This window comes from Macrotis lagotis, chromosome X, assembly GCF_037893015.1.
Source record: "Macrotis lagotis isolate mMagLag1 chromosome X, bilby.v1.9.chrom.fasta, whole genome shotgun sequence".
In the NCBI taxonomy this organism is placed as follows: Eukaryota; Metazoa; Chordata; class Mammalia; order Peramelemorphia; family Peramelidae; genus Macrotis; species Macrotis lagotis.
This window is the reverse complement of record NC_133666.1, coordinates 31,997,304-32,016,815: the sequence shown is the minus strand read 5'-3', so window position 1 is coordinate 32,016,815 and position 19,512 is coordinate 31,997,304. Positions and strand designations below refer to the sequence as shown.

Here is a 19,512-nt window from a genome sequence, read left to right as displayed (position 1 = left end):
GATCACCCAAGGAGCTCAAGGTACAGTTGGTGGGGACGGTTTTGCTTTTAGGGGATCAAAACTGCAACAGACACATTGCAAATAAATGGCTCACCACCTTGGTGTGACATCAAGAACAAGGGGCCTGCCTTCTACCAAACGATCCGGTGGCTAGCATTAGAGATTGGAGGGGTTGAGGGGGTAGTGAGGGAGGGTACAGGTCAGTCCCTTTTCTTTCTTCTAAATGAGGATATGAGGGGCAGCTGGTGGTGCAGTGGATAGAGCACCAGCCCTGGAATCAGGAGAACCTGAGTTCAAATCTGGTTTCAGACACTTAATAATAATTATCTAGCTGTGTGGCCTTGGGCAAGCCACTTAACCCCATTGCCTTGCAAAAAACCTATATCTAAATGAGGATATGACCCTCTCTTTCCATTGGAGAGATGTGGCTTCTTACTATCTTCTCTTTCCCCATCCTTCCTTTCTGATCACCTCATACTCTGAATCCAGCTCTGGTTACTGGTGAGGAACAGAACTGGATCTGGGATTAGGAAGAAGATCTGAGTTTCAGTCTCAAGGCAAGCCACTTCACTTTCTTCTGCCTCAATTTCCTCATCTGTAAGACCACCTTCAGAAACAGAGTTGATGGTCAGTTCAGATTGATTTAAAGTGCACAGACATGGAAAACCTCATTGCAACAGAGAGTGGAATTTCCACAACCCCCCAGTCTATTCTGGGTACTACATAGAAAATCTAATCGTCATAATACTTTGCCTGCCTTAACTCTATAAGGTTACAAAGGACTTCATGTACATTCTGTGTTGATCATCAGAGGTGTCTCTTGAGATTTCTAATATTACCCTATTTTACAGATGGGGAAAGTGAGGCTGAAAGTCACACAGCCACCTGGAATGGGAAACTAAGACTCCATATTCAGACTGCAAGTCCAATTCTCTTTCTTGCCAACCATGTTGGTTTTCCTAAGAGATAAGAATATATTTGATAAACTCTATGTGGAAAATTTCCCCTTTGAAAAATCATTTAACTCTTTCCAGAATGTGGTAGGGTTGTCCATTTATCCAGGTAATTGGAGATTGTGTCTATTTAAAGGTCAGTTTTGATATTTAAACAGCTGGGTAGCTAAGGAGGCTGGAGGAGTGGCCTGGGCCTCTGGCAGACCTGAAGTTGAATCCCACTGCTGACCCTTCCTGACTGGGCAACCTCGGGCAAGTTACTCAAGTAGCTCCCTCAGCCTCAGTTTCCTCATGTGTACCAATAATAAGAACTCACATTTCTAGAGCATTATAAGGTTTGCAAAACACCTTCCATATATGATCTCTTTTAGCCTTCATGCAGGCTCATTTTACAGATCAGTAACCTGAAATTTAGAGAGGTGAAGAGAGGTTCCTCAGGGTCACACAACCAGGATGTTTCTAGGAGAGGATTTGAACCCAGGTTTTCTTGACTGAAGTCCAGCACGGCAACCACCCTGTGATCTCATCGCATTTATCTCTAAGGTGTTAGTTTTTTCTTCTGAACAAAGGAGGCATTGAACTATATGACCCCAAAGTTACCTTTTAGCTCAAGATTTGGGATCCTGGGTGTCAATTCAGACAAGTCATGTTCTCTCTCTGGGCCTCAGGTTCCTCATCTGTAAAATGAAAGATGTGGACTACGTGACTCCTATGGTTCCTTCTAATTCAAGATCATGGAGTCTCTCCTGGGATGAATGATATCACCAACCTCTTGTTATGAGCCTCCAATGATGTCACGGATGTAACGTGTTTGGCCAAGCTTCAAACACCATAAAAATATTACCTCTTATTATTGATTATATGTTCTTCACTAAGTGTGCACTGTATTTCTCTTGCTGAGTGAGGAGGGGAGAGATTCCAAAATTAATGCATGGACCCTACCCTCAAGTTGTTTCCAGGTTCCCTGCCCCTGAAGCTAGCTCACAGGGTCTTGGGAAGACCAGACGGACTCCCAGATGGCCATCTGAAAGTAATGGGAGAGTCAGCCCCTTAATGGACACTCCAATCTAAGGGGTCAGGAGCTCTTGGCCCAACTGTTCATGATGACATGCAATGCAAAAGGGCCCATCAGAAGCTATCTTGCTCAGTTTTTTGCAGACTAAGATTGCACTGGAAAGCTTGTAGAAGGAAGCTCAGCTAATTTTGAGAGTTGTCCTTTTGAGGGCCACACAAATGATATTCTCTCTTGCCAAACTCTCTGGGCCAGTTTTCCAGGCCCCTTTCTTGCCACCGCTGTTTCTATGAATACAAAGAGGTGAACGTTAAGATCCACAGTCTCAGGGAAGTTACTTGGCTACTGAACTCATCTCCTAGGGAATGCTGGACTTGGGGCCTGCCAAGCCCTTTCTAGTGGAGTGGGGGGTAGGCAGGGGTGGTGGTGCAGTACACCCTCATGTGAATTTGTCCCAAGGTCAGCTCCCACCTTCTGCACACAGTCAGTGGGGAAGGCAGTAGCTTGGGGATCACTTTGGCCCCACTCTTAACTTGCAGGACGTTTACAGGAAGAGTGGATCCTGCTTTGACCTGATAGGACTTTTCATGGCTAATCACCCATTCATTGGCTGCCACACACACACACACACACACACACACACACACACACACACACACACTCATGGATATATGCACATATGCACACATATATCTCTCTGTCTTTCTCTAACTCCTTGTCTTTTTCTCACTCTCTCTGTCTCTGTCTCTTTCTGTCTCTCTGTCTCTCCCTCTCTCTCTCTGTGTCTTTCTCTGTCTTTGAACTCTTTGTCTTTCTCTGTCTCTCTCTAACTCCTTTCTCTCTGTCTCTCTTCTTTCTCTGTCTCACTGTCTCTGTCTAGCTGTCTCTCTCTGTGTCTCTATGACTGTCTGTCTTTTTCCCTGCTCTCCCCTCCTATACAAAAATTCTAGAAGTTTGTTAGTCTAGGTGTCTCTACCTGCTTCCTCACTACCCATTCTCCTTCCTCAACTCCCTGCAATCTGGTTAAAGCAATTCACTGAAATTACTATTCTTAAAGCACCAAAGACTTCCCAAATCCAATGGCTTTTTAAAACTTCACTTTGATCTCTCTCTCTCTCTCTCTCTCTCTCTCTCTCTCTCTCTCTCTCTCTCTCTCTCTCTCTCCCTCTCTCTGTCACTTTTATCCTTCCAGGGGATGGGGAGCATTGTAGACCATACAAACCACACTGTTTCTTGCATGTGGATAAGAGGAAAAGTGAAGAAGGGCCAAAAAAGAGGAAAATCAAAAGGGAAATTGGAAATTGGAAAGAAGCAGTTACTCATGACAATAATAATTAAACTTTCCAGAGTGCTTTTGGTCTGGCAAATTGCTTTACATGCATTATATCATCTAAGCCTCATAAAAACCCTGGGGCATAATATCCATGTTACAGATGAGTTAACTGAGGCTCAGAGAGGCAAAATGCCTTGCCCCCACAGTCACTCACCTAGTAAGTTTCAGACAAAGGATTTGGACCCAAGTCATGCTGGCTCTGGGTCCTTTTTCACACTCTTTCTCACTTAGAATATTTGCTTGGTTACCAGGTTACTTCCCCCTTAACCCTCTTGGGTGACAGAACAGGGTGTTGCGCCTGGACCTGTAGGGAACAGCTGTCAGGTTATGACTCTAGGGGAATTGTGGCTGTGCAATCTTTGGCCTTACAAGGGAAGTGTGGACAAGACATTTGGGAAGGAGCCTAGGCCCCAACAGAGACAGGAGACAGGGAAGCAATACTTAGCCAGGACATGGTCACAGCATGACCAGTTGGAAGTGAACTCAGAACTGCCCTGCCATTCATTGATAAGTGACTTCCTGTTAAAGGGGAAGATTCTGAGTCCAAGGCCTTGGATTTGAATCCCATTTGTTACTTCCTGTGTGACCTTGGGCAAGTCTGCTTCTCTCTTGGGGTTTGAGCTTCCTCTTTTAAAGGATGAGGTCAGATTACACGACTCTCCTTTCCTTCCCTTCTTTAGCAATTCTCTGTTGACATATAAAGAATTGAGTTGCAGATAGGACTCACATCTCTGCTTCTCTTGATCCCACAGATCACCAGCTTTCAGAAAGACCATGCCAACCTTTCTCTTCCATTAGTGCTGTTTCCAGTTCTCAGATAAACCTCCCAGGAGCAGTTTCTAACTCAACACCAGTGCTAAGAAGGCATTCAAAGGCAGCGGTATGTATTAGACCTGGGGCAAGTCATATGAAAGGCACCCTTGGTTGCATGGGGCAGGGGGTATGGGAAGGGGCAAGTAGAGACTATGCAACACCAGTAGGAGGCTGCTTATGGGGAGATTACTGTCAATAATGGCGGTGGGAAAGAAGTTTACCTTAGCATGCTGAAGGCCCGTGTTGTCAGCACCCTTAGAATTTAATGATTTGGGCTAAAGCCCCAGTTGCCCTGCCTTAGTTGCAAATCTGCTTTTTTGCCACTCTGACAGATTTTCTCTATCTGCCTGCTAAGTGTGTTCCAGTTAGAAATCTCAGCCCGTGGTGGCATCCTCAGGTGAACTCTGCCACTTCTTCCTAGTTAAAGAATCTTTTAGGTGAGGGAGAAACTTCCCAGCTGCTATCATTCCATAGTGGAAACAGGGTAGAAGTTTCCAACTTCCTCATTTGGAAAATGGAGATGAGAATAATAGTCCTGACCTCCCAGAGTTGTTCACTATGAAAAAGCATTGAAGGTGTCTTCCAAATCTTAAGGCATCCCAGAAATTTCTGTTATTCCTTCTTGGCTCTACCAAGAATGGTGGCAGTACAATGGAATGAAGGTTGGCCCTGGAGTCAGGGGTCCTGGGTTCAGATCCTGAATCTGCTAGTTGTTACCTGTGTATCCCTGAGTAAAACATTTCACTTCCATGGCTAGGCTTTAGCTTACTTGAGCTTTCCCTTTCTTTGGAGCTCTCTCTTTCCTCTTTTAACCTTAGAGAGGCTTTCCTCTCAGAAAGTGTTAGCCCTCTGTTCCCTCTTCATGCCCACTAAATCACTCGCACCCACTACAGAGCACGCCCTCCAGTCCACTTCAGGGACCGACGGGACTGGCTTCCTGGCCTACTCCAGTATCTGTTCCAGTGAATTGGGAGGGGTTCCAGGCAGCTTGGCCTTGATCATCCATTGAGGAGGTTGACCTGTTGCTTTTTTTTTTGTTCTTGCTATCCTTTTTGCTTTGATGACCACTGAATGGCCTCATGTCCTTTTATACTAGGAGATGACTGAAAATGGGAGCCACCAGTTGGTTGTAAAGGCAAGATTCAACTTTAAGCAGACCAATGAAGATGAACTCTCAGTCTGCAAGGGCGACATCATTTATGTCACTCGAGTGGAAGAAGGTGGCTGGTGGGAAGGCACTCTCAATGGGAAAACTGGCTGGTTCCCTAGTAATTATGTCAGAGAAATTAAACCTAATGGTAAGTAAAGCTTGATAGAGCTTTATGATAGGAAAAGAAATCATTGGCACTTCCCAAATAACCCCCTTTGGAATGATCCTTTGAAACGAAGAGGAACACCAGCCAAGGCAAAGTGACACATAAAACCATGTATGAGAGTGCATGCAACATTCTGCATCCATAGTCCACCACCTCTCTATTGAGAAGAGGTCTGTTTCATCATCATTCCTTTGGTCATTATGTTCATCTGAATGCTTATACTTTTGAAGTCATTATGTATATTGTTCTCTTTTTAACTTTCCTACCATAGTTTTTTTTTTTTTGGTGGGTATCACTGGCCAACAGCAAATATATGGATGAATATGTATCTCTTCAACAAAGGCAACTTAATAATAGAGCAGAGAGAGCCAGCAGAGTTTCTCATTTGGTCTTTCTATGCCAAGCTATGCTTTAGGAACATCAAGGCTGCAGGAAAACACAGAGAAAGCAATGGTTCCACCTTAAATTGGTCCCTTCTGGTCTGCCTAGAGACTGAAGCTCATCCGGCCTGTAAGTGCCTGCCTGCTGGTGCCTGCCTGCTGACCTCAGCCTCTTGGGATGGCAGAATAGGATAAGCAGATATGTCTAGAGGACTTATGCTAACTTCCTTGTTTAGCCAGGGGCTCTTAAGGAGGCCTCAAGAACAAATGCCTCATCAATGTGTCAGAGAGAATGGAATTGCATGTCTGGAGCAGACCAGACCAAGAATTCATCTGGCCCATTTGGGTGAGCCTCCTTGGGAATCATCTCAGGCGAGTGGCTGGAGTAGCTGTCCTAACTGCCCCCCCCCCAGAGAAAGGTAGTCATCTGACCCTGTTTTCAGCCATACTTTGTGATCCTTGGACTTGGGAAGCTTGCCTAAATCCCTTGTTACCCAGTGAGCCCCTGTCCTTGTGGTCCTTAGGGAAAGCCCCCTCTTGACATTCCTTTTGTTTCCTGGAGACTGTCACCAAGTAGTTCTCTGTAGTGCTATTATGGCCAGGTCCTGCCTCAGAACAAGGGTCTATGGGCAATTGCTTCCTGACCCAAATCAGTTTAGGGTTCGTCATTTAAATGACCTGTTTCCTTGGGCTTTCTAAAGGGAATATTTGGGAATATTCAGTCTCCTCACAGCTTTTCAGACATAAATCTGTGGCAGTAAGTGACGTATGCTTGTAATACAATCTGTATTTGTTGGTACAACCTTTTTATTGAGAGACAATCTGGTGAAGTGAATGCAGGCTCACTTTGGAATCAGAAAAACCTGGGTTCAAATATTGCCTCTGACATGACTGTATGATCCTGTGTAAGACACTTCTTCCCCATTACTGTGTTTTTGAGCCTGTGAAAGAAATAATCTTCAATGTGTACTTTGCTTTTTTTCCCCCTTTTTAAAAAAATATTTTATTTTTTCCAATTACACGTGAAGACAATTATTAACATTGATCCCCAAAATATTTTGAGTTCCAAATTTCCTTCCTCTGTCACCTCCCTGAGATAGTGAGCAATTTGATATGTTATACATGTGCAATCATGCAAAACACATTTCCATATTAGTCATGTTATAAAAGAAGGTACAGACCAAAAGAAAAACCCATGTGAAAAACAAAGTGAAGCATCTGCATTCAGATAGTACCAGTTCTTTCTCTGGGAGTAGATAAAGTTCTTTGTAGCTGTTTTGGATCAATGTATCATTCCCAGTTTTTCATTGTATAAGGTTGCTGTTACTGTGTACAGTGTTCTCCTTTTTCTGCTCACTTCACTTTACATCAGTTCATGTAAGCCTTTCTAAGTTTCTCTGAGGGGCAGCTAGGTGGCACAGTGGATAGAGCACCAGCCCTGGAGTCAGGAGGACCTGAGTTCAAGTCAAGCCTCAGACACTTAATAATTACCTAGCTGTATGGCCTTGGGCAAGCCACTTAATCCCATTTGCCTTGTAAAAACCTTAAAAAAAAGAATTTAAGTTTCTCTGAAATTAGCCTTCAGCATGCACTTTGGCAGGTGGTTCAAAGTGTGGAGCTGGGCTCAATCAGTTCAAACATTTATTAAGCACTGACTGTGTGCTAGGGGATCCAGTTTGGGAGTACCCTGATATGGGAGAGACCTCTTGGAGGTCTTCCCCAGGGTTTTGGTTCCTTCCTTCCAAGGATTGCTGCCTTGGCCATTGCTGACCTTGTGTCCTGGGATCTTAATTAATGATTAATAAATAATAATGGTGATGATGAAATGATGATGACAAGAGGGTTAATAGTAATAAGGATGATGATGGAGCTGCTGATAGCTAGCATCTAGTTAAGGCTTTCAGGTTCATCAAGTATTTTACAAGCGTTACCTTAATTTGCTTTGAATCTGGAACAGTTCAGAACTCACAGAAAGTAGTTTCTAAGCCAGATTGTGTGTGTCATTCAGAGTCCAGAATAGGTAGTCTCAGTCACCTTCTGCAACTGCTTTACCGAAGGATGAGGTTCTGTCTCTAGGTGTGCAAAGCTATCTATTCAGAGCAGGCAATTAAAAGGTGGAAGTGAGACTGAAGGGAGGTACCTAGGGAAGTGCCACAAGGTTCTGTTCTGTTAAGCCTTGTTGGTGGACCAATCTAATGAGATGAAATTCAACAGGGATAAATGTTAGACATGGACCGGATATTCAATATGAGTTAACAATGTGCCAGAGGCCACGTTAACAGAGGGATGATGTCCAGAATGAGAGTGGTGATACTCCTTCTCTACTGGGTTCAAATCTGGGTGCCATATTCTAGGAAGAACAGTGACAAAATGGTGCTTAGAAGGTGCATAAAGTTGTAGATTTTGTTAGGAAGCTCTGTGTTCAAAGCCCACCTCAGATATTAACAGAGCCTGATATCCTAACTCTGATATTTTGGGATTCCCTGAGTTCACTGCCAAGAACCCAAGGTTGGGGAGCCTTGGCCAAAGGTGCCTGGAGATGTCTTGCAAAGCATATCATTGGAATATACACAGCCCCTGATTGGTTGGCACTGGATGGTGGCTGATGCTGTTACCTAGAGAGTCAGTGTCCAGACTACAGGAAGGCAAAGTGATTTCCTCTGGACATGTCGATGGTGTGTGTCAGAGGCAGAACTCAAATCCATCTCTCTCTGTACACCTCCTGCCCCCCCAATCCCAAGCCCTCTACTGCCTCTCCATTATTGATGATGGCAATAGCAACCAGAAGAATAGCTTTCATTGTTCTAAAATACTTTCTAAAGCCTTGGAGCCCAGTCAGAAAAATTCAACTTGAAAGAGATGGAAGAACATAATGGCTCTGACTTTGAGGAGGCAGAAGACATTTTGTGACTCTTAGTGGGGCTAAGAGTCATATACAGTGTACCCCAGTGCTGCCTCAATGGGCCCCTTTCACCATTTTTTTTGGGGGGGGGTAGAACAAAATGACTTGTCCAAGGTCACAGAGCTAAGAAGTTTAGTTTCTGAGGCTGGATTTGGACTCCAGTCCGCCTGAATACAGGGCCATTGCTTTATCCACTGAGCCACGTAGCTGCCCCTACCCTTTTGTTTTCTCAATCCAGAGAAGCCATTTGTCAGTGGCAGTGACTGATTGGAGTGGAACAAGGAACCATCTTACCTAACAAATGTTTCTGAAGCACCTAGTACATGTCCGGAAATTGTACCAGATCCTGAGCTATGGAAACAAACAAAACAACCCTGCCATGAGGAGTTTAGGTTCTGTTAGCTTTAGGTCCAGGTCATTCCAAACTGGAATTCCCTGGGGCCATTTTGCACCTCTTACCCACAAGATCCTACATTCTGACTGGTGAGCCCAGAACCAGGCCTGCTCCCATCTTACTTTTTTTACCACCAGGCTCTATTTCTTCCATTAGAATGGAAGCTCCTCAAGGGCAGAGTCTGGCTTTTCTTTTTGCCTTTATTGGTGGTCAGAGTTGTTAGTACAGGACCTAGTACACAGAATAAGTCACCCTAGGGATTGTTAAGTGGCACAGTGGATAGAGCACCAGCCCTGAAGTCAAGAGAACCTAAGTTCAAATCCTGCCTCAGACACTTAAAACCATGTAACCTTGGGTAAGTCAATTAACCCCATTGCTTTGCAAAAATCCAAAAAAAACAATTTATACTCTATCTTCATTTCTCTCTCTTCTCTCTACCAATCGGTTCATCTCTCTCAATATATTACTACTATTACTTAGCAGTATCTTTTAAAATGTCTTTGTCTTTTCTCGAGTCACAACTAGATGGTATCTATTCTCTCCAATCTGTTATATATGGACTGACCTCCAAGCCCCGTGGCAGGATTTTGCAGTGATATCAATCTGTTGTAAAATTGCTGCTGTCTCTTGTGATATCCTGGGAGGCCGTAGGTAGATGGTTTCAGATGAATATTTGGCCTTTGGTGTTGTCATGGGCTCCCCTTTCTCCTTCCTCATGTTGCAAAATTTCATTGCAAGCTCAGGGCTTTTTCAGGAAATGCCAATGAGGATTTGGGGCGGAGTGGAGAGGAGAGGGCGATGAGAAGTCCACTGGGGGACAGTACTTGTTTGATGGATTTTGTTGGATGTTCCAAGTGACTTCAGTGCTGAAGCATGTCCTCCAAGGTGAATGAATGGCCTGTTCTGTGAGAGGGAGTGAAAGAGGCCCCGCAGTGTTTCTGAGGCCCTGGCAGTAAATGCAAGGATTGTTTGGGAAAGCTATTGGAGTATCATTGCCTTTGCCCCTGTTCTTGGCTCTAGGTGCTCAGTCAGTCCCATTGACTGGTAGCAGATGACTGTTCAGGATAATCCTGTGCCTCTTTTAGCGACATGAAGGTGCCTAGATGGCGGCTGCACTTGAGAATCACTGTGATCTGATGTGCCCCTCATGCCCCCTCTGTCTGGGGCCTGGGAAGGGTGTACTTGGTCAAGTGTGTGCTCAGTGACTGAGCCCAAGGGGAGAGGGGAGGAAGGGAGCACCAGGATTGACCCCAACATTTGTAGCCCTTCTGCAGCTTTGGCTTTAATATGTTACTATCTCCTGGGTGCACCATCTGGGGCCTTTGGTTCAGCTCAGCAGCTTTGCTTTGAGTTCCTGCTGAGTACAGTGGTAGGCCTCATGGCGGGGTAGCCCACAACTACCCATTGGTAGCTCAACTCAGTTCAGTCAACATTTCTGTATACAATGTCTTGGGTTTGGTTCTGGCAGGGGTGTGGTGGGAAGAGGGACTAGAAAACTAATCTCCCATGAGACTCCTGTCTCTAGAGAGCTGATAGTGATGGCAGCTCATGTTTTCTGCACTGATTACTTCCCAATACTTTTTCTTAGGTTTTTTTTTTTTGCAAGGCAGTGGGGTTAAGTGACTTGCCCAAGGTCACACAGCTAGGTAATTATTAAGTGTCTGAGGCTGGACTTGAACTCAGGTCCTCCTGACTACAGGGCTAGTGCTCCATCCACTGTGCCACCTAGCTGCCCATTGTTAATTGTTGTTTTTGCAAGTCAGTGGGGTTAAGTGACTTGATCAAGGTCACACCTAGGTAAATATTAAGTATCTAAGATTGGATTTGAATTCAGATCTTTTGCCACCTAACTGCCTCCACTTCCCATTAACCCTTGTAAGGTAGGTAGTATAGGAATCATCATCTCATTTTATAGATGGGGGAAATGAGTCTCAGAGAAGTGTCAAAGGCAGGTTGTCAATCCCATTCTTGTGATTTTAAGCCTACTGCTGTATCCATTCGGCATCACTGCCTCTTAAAATCAAAGTCTTATTATTATAAGACACCAGTTTAAATAACTACAAAAAAATCCTGTCTCCAAGTGAATGCTAAGTAGACATTGAAGACTGAGGGGGGGAGAGGTCACTCCTTCCTGTTGTTTATACCCCAGGGTTAGGGACTGGCAGAAGAGCTACGGGGAGAATCTCCACAAGTGCTAAACACATAGTGCATAATAGATCAGGGCCCAAGAAATCCCTTCTGAATTCTTTCTAACTCCAACCTCCTGCCAGCCCCCAACCCCCACCTCCTGCCATCTTTTAGCCTCCAGTCTCCAACTCTCAGCCCTCAGCCCCATTGCCCTCAACAAAATCAGCCAGTGGGGCTCTGGCTTGGACTGGCTGGCTTTAGGGACCATGATTTTCTGAGAGTCATGTTGTCCAGAGAGGGTGTGGCTCAGCGGGTAGAATACTGACTTTGGAATAGGGAAACTCTGGGTTCAAGTTCCATCTTGGTTCCCTACTAGCTGTGAGACTCTGACAACTCACTTTATCATTCTGGACCTCAGTTTTGTCCTTTGTAAAAATGGGAATAATACTCACAGTACTTGGTGAGGCAGGTTAATGTATAGCAGATGCTTTGTAAGTCTTAAAGTGCTTCTGGCTTGTTATTGCTGTTCTTATTCCTTTGTGTCTCCTTGTGTTGGGTGTGAGCAGAACCCCCCAGGAACCCTGATGGTCACAAGTCTCCGTTTGCCCTTTACCTGACACCCCAGTCCTTTCTAGGATCCTCCCTCCATCTGGAGGCTTGGGAGGGTCCCCCCATGCTTCCTCTCTTCTCTCTCTCTCCAGCCCAGCCTGCAGGTCCTTGTACCTCCTAGTGGGGCCCATTTGTCCTCCTAGGATCCTGCCCTCTTTGTCTGGAGATTGTTCTGGCCTCCTAGCCACACACAGAGGGGTTTCTGAGATGGGCATGTTCCTTTGGTTAAACTTCAGGCCTGTTAAGAGGTCACCCCCGCCATATACACCTTAAATCACATTCTAAGTACCAAAGATTCCGAAGTCAGCTCTTACATTCAGTCCATAGGAGACTCCAGCCTGGTGTCCACTTTTCAGTTATTGTTTTATGGGCCTTTGTGCTTTCCAAATTTTCTCTCATTTGATCCTCCCAATTTCCTGGATGGAGGGGCTCCCTTTCCCTGCTTTTTACAGATGAGGATGAGGATAATGGTAGCTGCCATTTATCTGCAGACACACTGGAGAAGGAAATGACAAACCACTCCAGTATCTTTGCCAAGAAAACCCTGTGGACAAAATCTATGGGGTCATGTCGGACATGACCGAATGACTGTACAACACCCAATACTAATTGAGGATTAGGCACCAGACCAAATGCTTTCCAAATATTTGAGCCTCACAACACCCTGGAAGGAGTTCTTGTTATCTCCAGTTTTACAGTTGTAGAAACTGAGGCAGGCAGAGGTTAAAGTAACTTGTCCAGGGTCACTCAGCTAGTAAGTGTTTGAGGCAGGATTTGAACCCAGATCTTCCTGACTTCTAAGCTATTCAGCTGCCCCATATTTTGGTATCAATCAATAGTTAATACTGATCTGTGTTCTGATGGATTAGGGTTCCTCCTGCCACTTCCCAAAAGGGAGGAAAAAAGATAGCAACGTAATGACCTGCCCAGGACTTTTCAGGCTGGTGAGAGGCAATTGGACTCAAAAAGCCCTGGGTTCGAATGCCACCTTTGAGTTTCCTAGTATGATCCTGAGTGTGTCATCTAACCTCTGTGAAACTCAGTTTCCTCATCCAGAAGATAGAGAGGTTGATAATTGAATGCTGATAGTAGCTGTCTCACTGGGTTGTTGGAAGTTCAAATGCCATCATCAAATGCCCTTCAACACACTCGCAACCTGTAATGAACATATATATACATATACACACATATATATATACATGCATATATGTAAAAGACTTTGCGAATTCTCAAGTGTAAATGTCAGATATTGGTAATCTTTTGCTTGAGGTTCAAGGCTCCCATTGTACCAGGAAGCATCTCTTAGGCAGGGAGACCCATTCTTCAGATGATGGGCTACAAATTCTTAGAAGAAAGACATTTGACATGCAAGTGGCCAAAAGGATTATTCTTTCCTGGATTATTTTGGGATAGAAAGAAGAATGAAATGGGTGATCCCCTCCATCCTAACAGTCCAAGCCAGAGCATTGTTCCCACTGCAGTCTCTTGAAGATCACTCTTCCTGCAGTCTCTTTCACACTCTGCTCCCCCTGTCTTCTGTACTGCAGCCTGTCCTGTCTAGGAGCCCACAGAGCTGGCTCTGGGCTTTATTCTCTACATTAGACTGTAAGCTCCTTGAGGTCAGGGACTCTGTCTTTTTTCATTTTTCTATTTTTTGTTGTATCCCCCAGAGCTTAGAGCACAGTGTTCATCCTGTAGTAAGTACTTGATAATTTTTTTTTCCTTTTTTCATCTGAAAGGAAATGGAGACATCAATGAAATAGGTTAATTTGACAGGGAATGAAGTGGGTCCTCTTGAAGGCCAAGCTAGTGGAGCATGAGGCCTGGCAGATCCAATGACCATCCCTTCATACAAGCAACACTCCAGCCAACTAGCCATTCCATCTCCCACCTCCAGGTCTTTGCCCTGGCTGTCCCCCCCCCCCCATCATGCCTGGAATGTTCTCCTTCCTCTTCTCTGCCTCTTGGAACCCTTAGCTTTTTTCCAGGCTCAGTTTCAGTACCTGTTACATGAACTCCTTCCTGACATTACCTCTCCCTCCCCAGTTGATAGTGGCTTCCCTCAGAAATGATTTTGTATGAATGGAATATTTACTTTTCTATGTATTCCAAGCTCTTGGTGATGGTATTTTTTCCAAGTCTACCTGCCCCACACCAAGCATTATCCTAGGATTCAGGGGAACAAAGACAAGCATGAGATGGCCAGCCCCTGCCCTCAGACAGCTTACCATATACTGGAGAGACAAGTGAAATCATTCATAAACTGGGGGAGAGGAAGAGCTGCCAGTTGGGCTGATGAGGCTTGGCCTCACCTAGAAAGTGGCCAGCTGGGCCTCACACAGTGTTTGGCATTTCACTTGAGTCAGGAAATTTTTATTAAGCACCTACTGTGAGCCCCAGTTACAAAAATTCACCCCCTCCCCCTAAGGAACTCCTAAACCTGTGGGAGAGACAGCGAGCAAACAAATAGGTACAAGCAAGTCATATCCAGGAGCAGTGGGGACTAATGAAGAGCTAGAAGGGCCTGGGATTCCAAGGACTCTAAGGGTTTCCTGGAGAAGATGGGATATGTTATTTTAATTTTTTTCAGAAGATGGGATTTTAGTTGGGAATTCAAGGAAGCCCGGAAGGTCAGGAGTTGGAGTGATCCAGGCCTGGGGGCCTGCCAGAGAGGAGGCCCAAGAAATGCTGGGTGAATGAACTAATTGAGAAGCAGATGTGGGGCCGGCCTGTGGGAGCAGCCCAGCCAAGTGGGGAGAGGCTCCTTCCCATGCCGGCCCCCAAGGGGATGAGTTTGTCTCATTCTCGGCCACTCTTGGAGACTCTAGTGCTTGGTAGAGGGGCTTCCACTCTGCCCACATGAACCCCCTGCCCCTCTTGGGGCTTGTTGATGTGTGGCGTGATGAACTGGGTGCTGGGACGCCTTGGACTTTGTGAAGTTAGGCTTGGAAATCCGCTCCCACTTCGGTATTCAGACTGTTTGTTTGCAGTCCCTATGGGTATAGGCCATATTGATTTCATGCCCAGAGCCACTGCTCAAATCCCAAAGTGTCCTCGGTGCCCTCTAACCATGGAGCAGGCAGCAGGAATCCATGGTAAGGGTTGAGCTGGGGGGGCTGGGGAAGGGCATGGCCAAGGCCACTTGGAAAGTCTGCTCCGCATCAGGGCTCAGTGAGCTCGCTGATGGTTTTCTTCTGACTGCTTGGCCTCTGCTTCACTGTCCTCCACTTGGACTGTATTTTCTTTCTTTTTTTTTTTTTTGCAAGGCAAAAGGGGTTAAGTGGCTTGCCCAAGGCCACACAGCTAGGGAATTATTAAATGTCTGAGACCAGATTTGAACCCAGGTACTCCTAACTCCAGGGCCGGTGCTTTATCTACTACACCACCTAGCTGCCCCTACACTTGGGCTGTATTTTCCCTGAATTGATAGAACTGATGAGTTTCTGTGGTCCTTAGACATGATCTAGGAGGGGTGTGTGTGTGTGTGTGTGTGTGTGTGTGTGTGTGTGTGTGTGTGTGTGTTTGTGTGTCTGGCTGTGTGTGTGTATATGTGTGTGTTATGTCAGTATTTGTGTCTGTATGTGTTAGTTCATGTGTATATCTGCGTCTGTGTCTCTGTGTCTCTGTATGTATGTATGTGTGTATATGTGTATGTCCATGTCTGGATGTATCCCTGTGTGTCTGTGCTTGTCTGTATATGTAGGCATGTGTGTGCATGGCTGTGTCTTTGGATGTGTCTGGGTGTGAGCAAATGGGTGTCTCTGTGTATAGATGTATGTATATGTGTATGTTCAGTGTCTCTGTGTGTCCACATGTGCAAATTCATGTGTCTGTCTCTGTGTCTCTGTGTATGAGTTCATATGTGTGTGTCTATGTATGTGTCTGTGACTCCATGTGTGTCTCTCTCTGTGTCTGGGTGTGAGTGCATGCTTGTATATCTGTGTGCCTGTGTCCATGTCAGTCTATGTATATATGTGTGTATGTATGTGTCTGTTTCTGTATCTGTGAATAAGTTCATGTGTGTGTGTATGCATGCATGTGTGTGGCTCTCTGTGTGAGTTCAATGGTGTGTCTCTCTGTGTGTCTATCTGTATGCGTCTCTGTGTGTATGTGTGTCTCTACAGGCACAGGACTGCCCAGTTCTTAATCACTCTGCAGTGATATGACTTTCATTACCTCCTTGGATCTTCACATATTCTTTTCCTCCATCCTGCTATGATGATATGCCACACAATGCCACATGAAAGCCTTGATTGCCAGGGACTGTGCTTCTCTGAATCTCGAAATTGGGCACCAGTTTATTTTTAAATTTGCTTTTTTGTTAATTTTGTCACTACCTTGCTCAAATGCCTTTGGTGGCTCCCTATTGCCAAAATAAAATACAAAGTTCTCAACATTTAAGATCTTCTGCAGTCTGGTTCCCAATTATTTTTCTGGCCTTTATTTTATAAGTGAGGTTAGTAACTTAGCACATCACCCCCTCACTCAAATCCAACTCACATGCATATCCTAATATCACTTCCCCCGGGATCATTGGCTTTTTCTAAAACAAAGGACAAACACTAGCATTTTGTACTATTTTTTCAGATTCAATATTCTAGACAAAGTGTTCCCTGGCTTTGCCTCTTATTAACTTTGTAACGCTGAGGTAGTTATTCCCCTTCCCTGGCCTTCCATTTCCTTATTGATAAAATGAAGGTGTTTAGTTATCTGGTGTTTATAGTTCCCTCTTGCAGCTGTAAATCAATAATCTATGCTCACCATTCTGTCTCCCACCTCCACATATTTGGACTGGCTATCCTCCCATGCCTCTCTTCTCGTTTCTGAATTTCTGAACCTTCCAGGTTCAGTTCAGGTACCCCCCCCCCCAGGAAGCCTGTTTATTTTCTTCCCTCAGTTATTGGTGTTCCTCCTTCTTCAGACTGACAGTCTACAAATACATCCCCAGGTTAACTTGCCAGTTTCTGAGGCCGGGGAGCCTGTCATTTTCTATCTTTATGATCCTAGAGCCTTGCACACAGCAGATTATTAATAAGCGATACATTAAATTGACGAATTCTGTTCTTCCATGTCTGACTGCTGCCCACTGTTTGTACTCTTTCCTGCCCATGACTGCTACTACTCTTTGACCTCAACCTCATGATCCTTATTCTTGTAAGAATGTGATTCCCTTCTGCATTGATTTGTGCTCTCCAGAACCCCAAGTGCTGAGACCATATTGAGGCAGGGGTCAGAGAGGTGACAGAGTAGACCCAAATGGCCATCATCACCAAAAACAGGCCTTGGGAAGGCCCTGAAAACAACTGAAACAGGCTCGTATAGGGGATGGCCCATGATGGCCCACCCAAGCTCCAGAGAATAATGATTCCAGGTCGATGCTACCATTTTAACTTCTATTTACCATGTACTAATCCTCATAACTCTTGCACAGATCCTGAGACAGGAAGGTGCTCTAATTAGCCCCATTTTATAGATGAGGAAACTGAGGCAAATAGAGGTTTTTTTTTGTGACAATTAGTAAGTCTTTGAGGCTGAATTTGGCCTCAGGTCTTCCTGACTCCAGTCCCAACACTCTATCTACTATGCCACCTAGCTGCCCCAATTAATCAAATTGTCAGAAGTAGGTGTGTGGAGTGGGGAGGGAGGAAGAACACAAGACAAACCATTATGATACAACAGAAAGAAGCCCCAGTCTTGCTGGAATCGGAAGACCTGGGATCTCATCCTAGACCTGCCATTTCCTAATTTCTAACATTGAGCAGATCTCTTCTTCTCTCTGGGCCTCCCTTTCCTTATCAGAAAAACCCAGGACTGATCTGTAAGCTATCATCCAGCTTGAATATTTCACTATCTCATTCTAGGGTTTGTGACCTCAACAGGGGGGTTGTATAATAATGTTATTATCTTCACATTATAGACAGGGAAACTGAGACTTGCTCACCAGTGATTGCATAGCTAATACGTGTTAGAGGCAGAATTTGAACCTAGTTCTTTTTGGCTCCAGACCCAGTGCTCTGTTCATTTTTCCATTGTTACACTCTGCATTTTGTACAAAGCTTGACTGTCTGTTCCTTAGTTGAGTCCTTAGAGCTCTTCACAGTCTTTCTTTACCTTAACAGTCCTACTTCTCTCTTTCCATATTCCAACTGCACTAGTGTACACAATGCTCCCAATCTCCCACCTTCATGCCTTTGTCTTGGCTGTGCCCCACACCTGAAATGCTCTGCCCCCTCATCTCCCACTCTCCTTTCTACAGAAGTCCTTTCTCAGGATCCCCATCTTCTAATGTCTTCCCCTCTAAGATTGGCTTCTTTCTACTCTGTCTTTATCTTGTTTGTGCCCAGTTATTTGCATGTTGTCCCCTCAATTAGAATGTGAGCTCCTAGAAAACAAGGGCCATATTTTGACTTTTCTTTGCATTCTCAGTGTGTAGCACAGTGGCTGACACTTGTTAAGTGCTAGTTGACTTGCCTGACCGATTTTCCTGCCCATCTTTCCCTTCTCCCCTGAGTCGTAGGCTTAGTATTGTTGCTGGTCCCTCCTCAGGGGCCAATTTTGGTGGTTTATTCTGAGGGTCTTAGATTGATCAGGAGGTGCAGGAAAGACAGGACGCGATTCTGGATTATATCATATCACCACCAAAAAGTTATGAATGAATGAAACCATCTTGGCTAGCTTTGGTAAAAAAAGCCAGGTGAATGGAAATCCAAATGGCAGCAGAAGGCAGGACAAGTTTAGAAAGCAGTTTGTCTGAAAGAAGTTAGGAAAATCTGCTGGTTAGCAAACTTAGTCTATGACCATGGTGGATATCGAAGGCAAAAAGCCCATGCTCTTTTGAGTCATATGACTGGGTCAAAAAACCCATGCCCTCTTGGATTGTATAACAACTGGACATACTAAGGTGATAGTTCTCCCCTACTCTGCCTTTATTAGAATATGCCTAGAATATTGGCATTCTAGAAGAACATTGACAAGCTAGAGGGCTTCCCAAAGATAGCAGTCAGTATGACAAAGGGCTCCAATTCCAGGCCTTTTGAGAATAGGTTGAAAAAAACTAGGGATATGTGTGGCCTGAAGACTCAGGGAACGTGAGAGCTGCCTTCAGTTGTTTAAGAGGCTGTCTTGTAGTAGGATTCCACTCATTCTCTTTGGTCCCAGAGGGAAGAACCAACATCAGTGGGTAGAGGCTATAAAGAGGCAAAGCTTCCCACCAAGAGAACTATCTCCAAGTGGCATCAGCTGACTCAGAGGGCAGGGGCTTCCCCTTCAGTGGGATTACATTAAAGAGGGCATTTTTCTTTTTCTTTTTTTTGAGAGGACATAGATAATTTTTATTACATTAAACTAGAAAGTTTTTGCTCAAAAAAACATTCAGTCAAAATTAGATGGAAAACAGGAAACTGGGATTGGGGGAGTAGATATTTGCAGCAATTTTCTCCAATAAGGACTTTATTTCTCAAATATATAAGAAACTGAGCCAAATTTATAAAAATAAGAGCTTTCTCAAAATGACAGAAGGTCAAAGGACATGAATAACTTTCAGAAGAAACAAAACTTTCACTAGTCAGAGAACATTTTTCTTTTTTTTAATATTTTATTTGTTTTCCAGTTATATACAACAGTAATTTCTACCTATCAATTTTTTTGCAAGGTTTTGAATTTTACACTCCCCC

The 19,512-nt window shown here is 44.6% G+C and overlaps 1 protein-coding gene across 7 annotated transcripts in view; it reads left to right on the top strand.

Moving 5' to 3' along the window:
• Positions 1 to 19,512, top strand: part of ARHGEF6 (Rac/Cdc42 guanine nucleotide exchange factor 6) — a 126,917-nt gene that overhangs the window by 26,341 nt on the left and 81,064 nt on the right. For all 7 annotated transcript variants that reach the window (XM_074206477.1, XM_074206478.1, XM_074206476.1 and 4 more), the window contains 2 exons: positions 4,051 to 4,178; positions 5,208 to 5,409. In XM_074206477.1, coding sequence (XP_074062578.1) covers positions 4,051 to 4,178; positions 5,208 to 5,409 — 330 coding nt within the window. The remainder of the gene's footprint in view (positions 1 to 4,050; positions 4,179 to 5,207; positions 5,410 to 19,512) is intronic.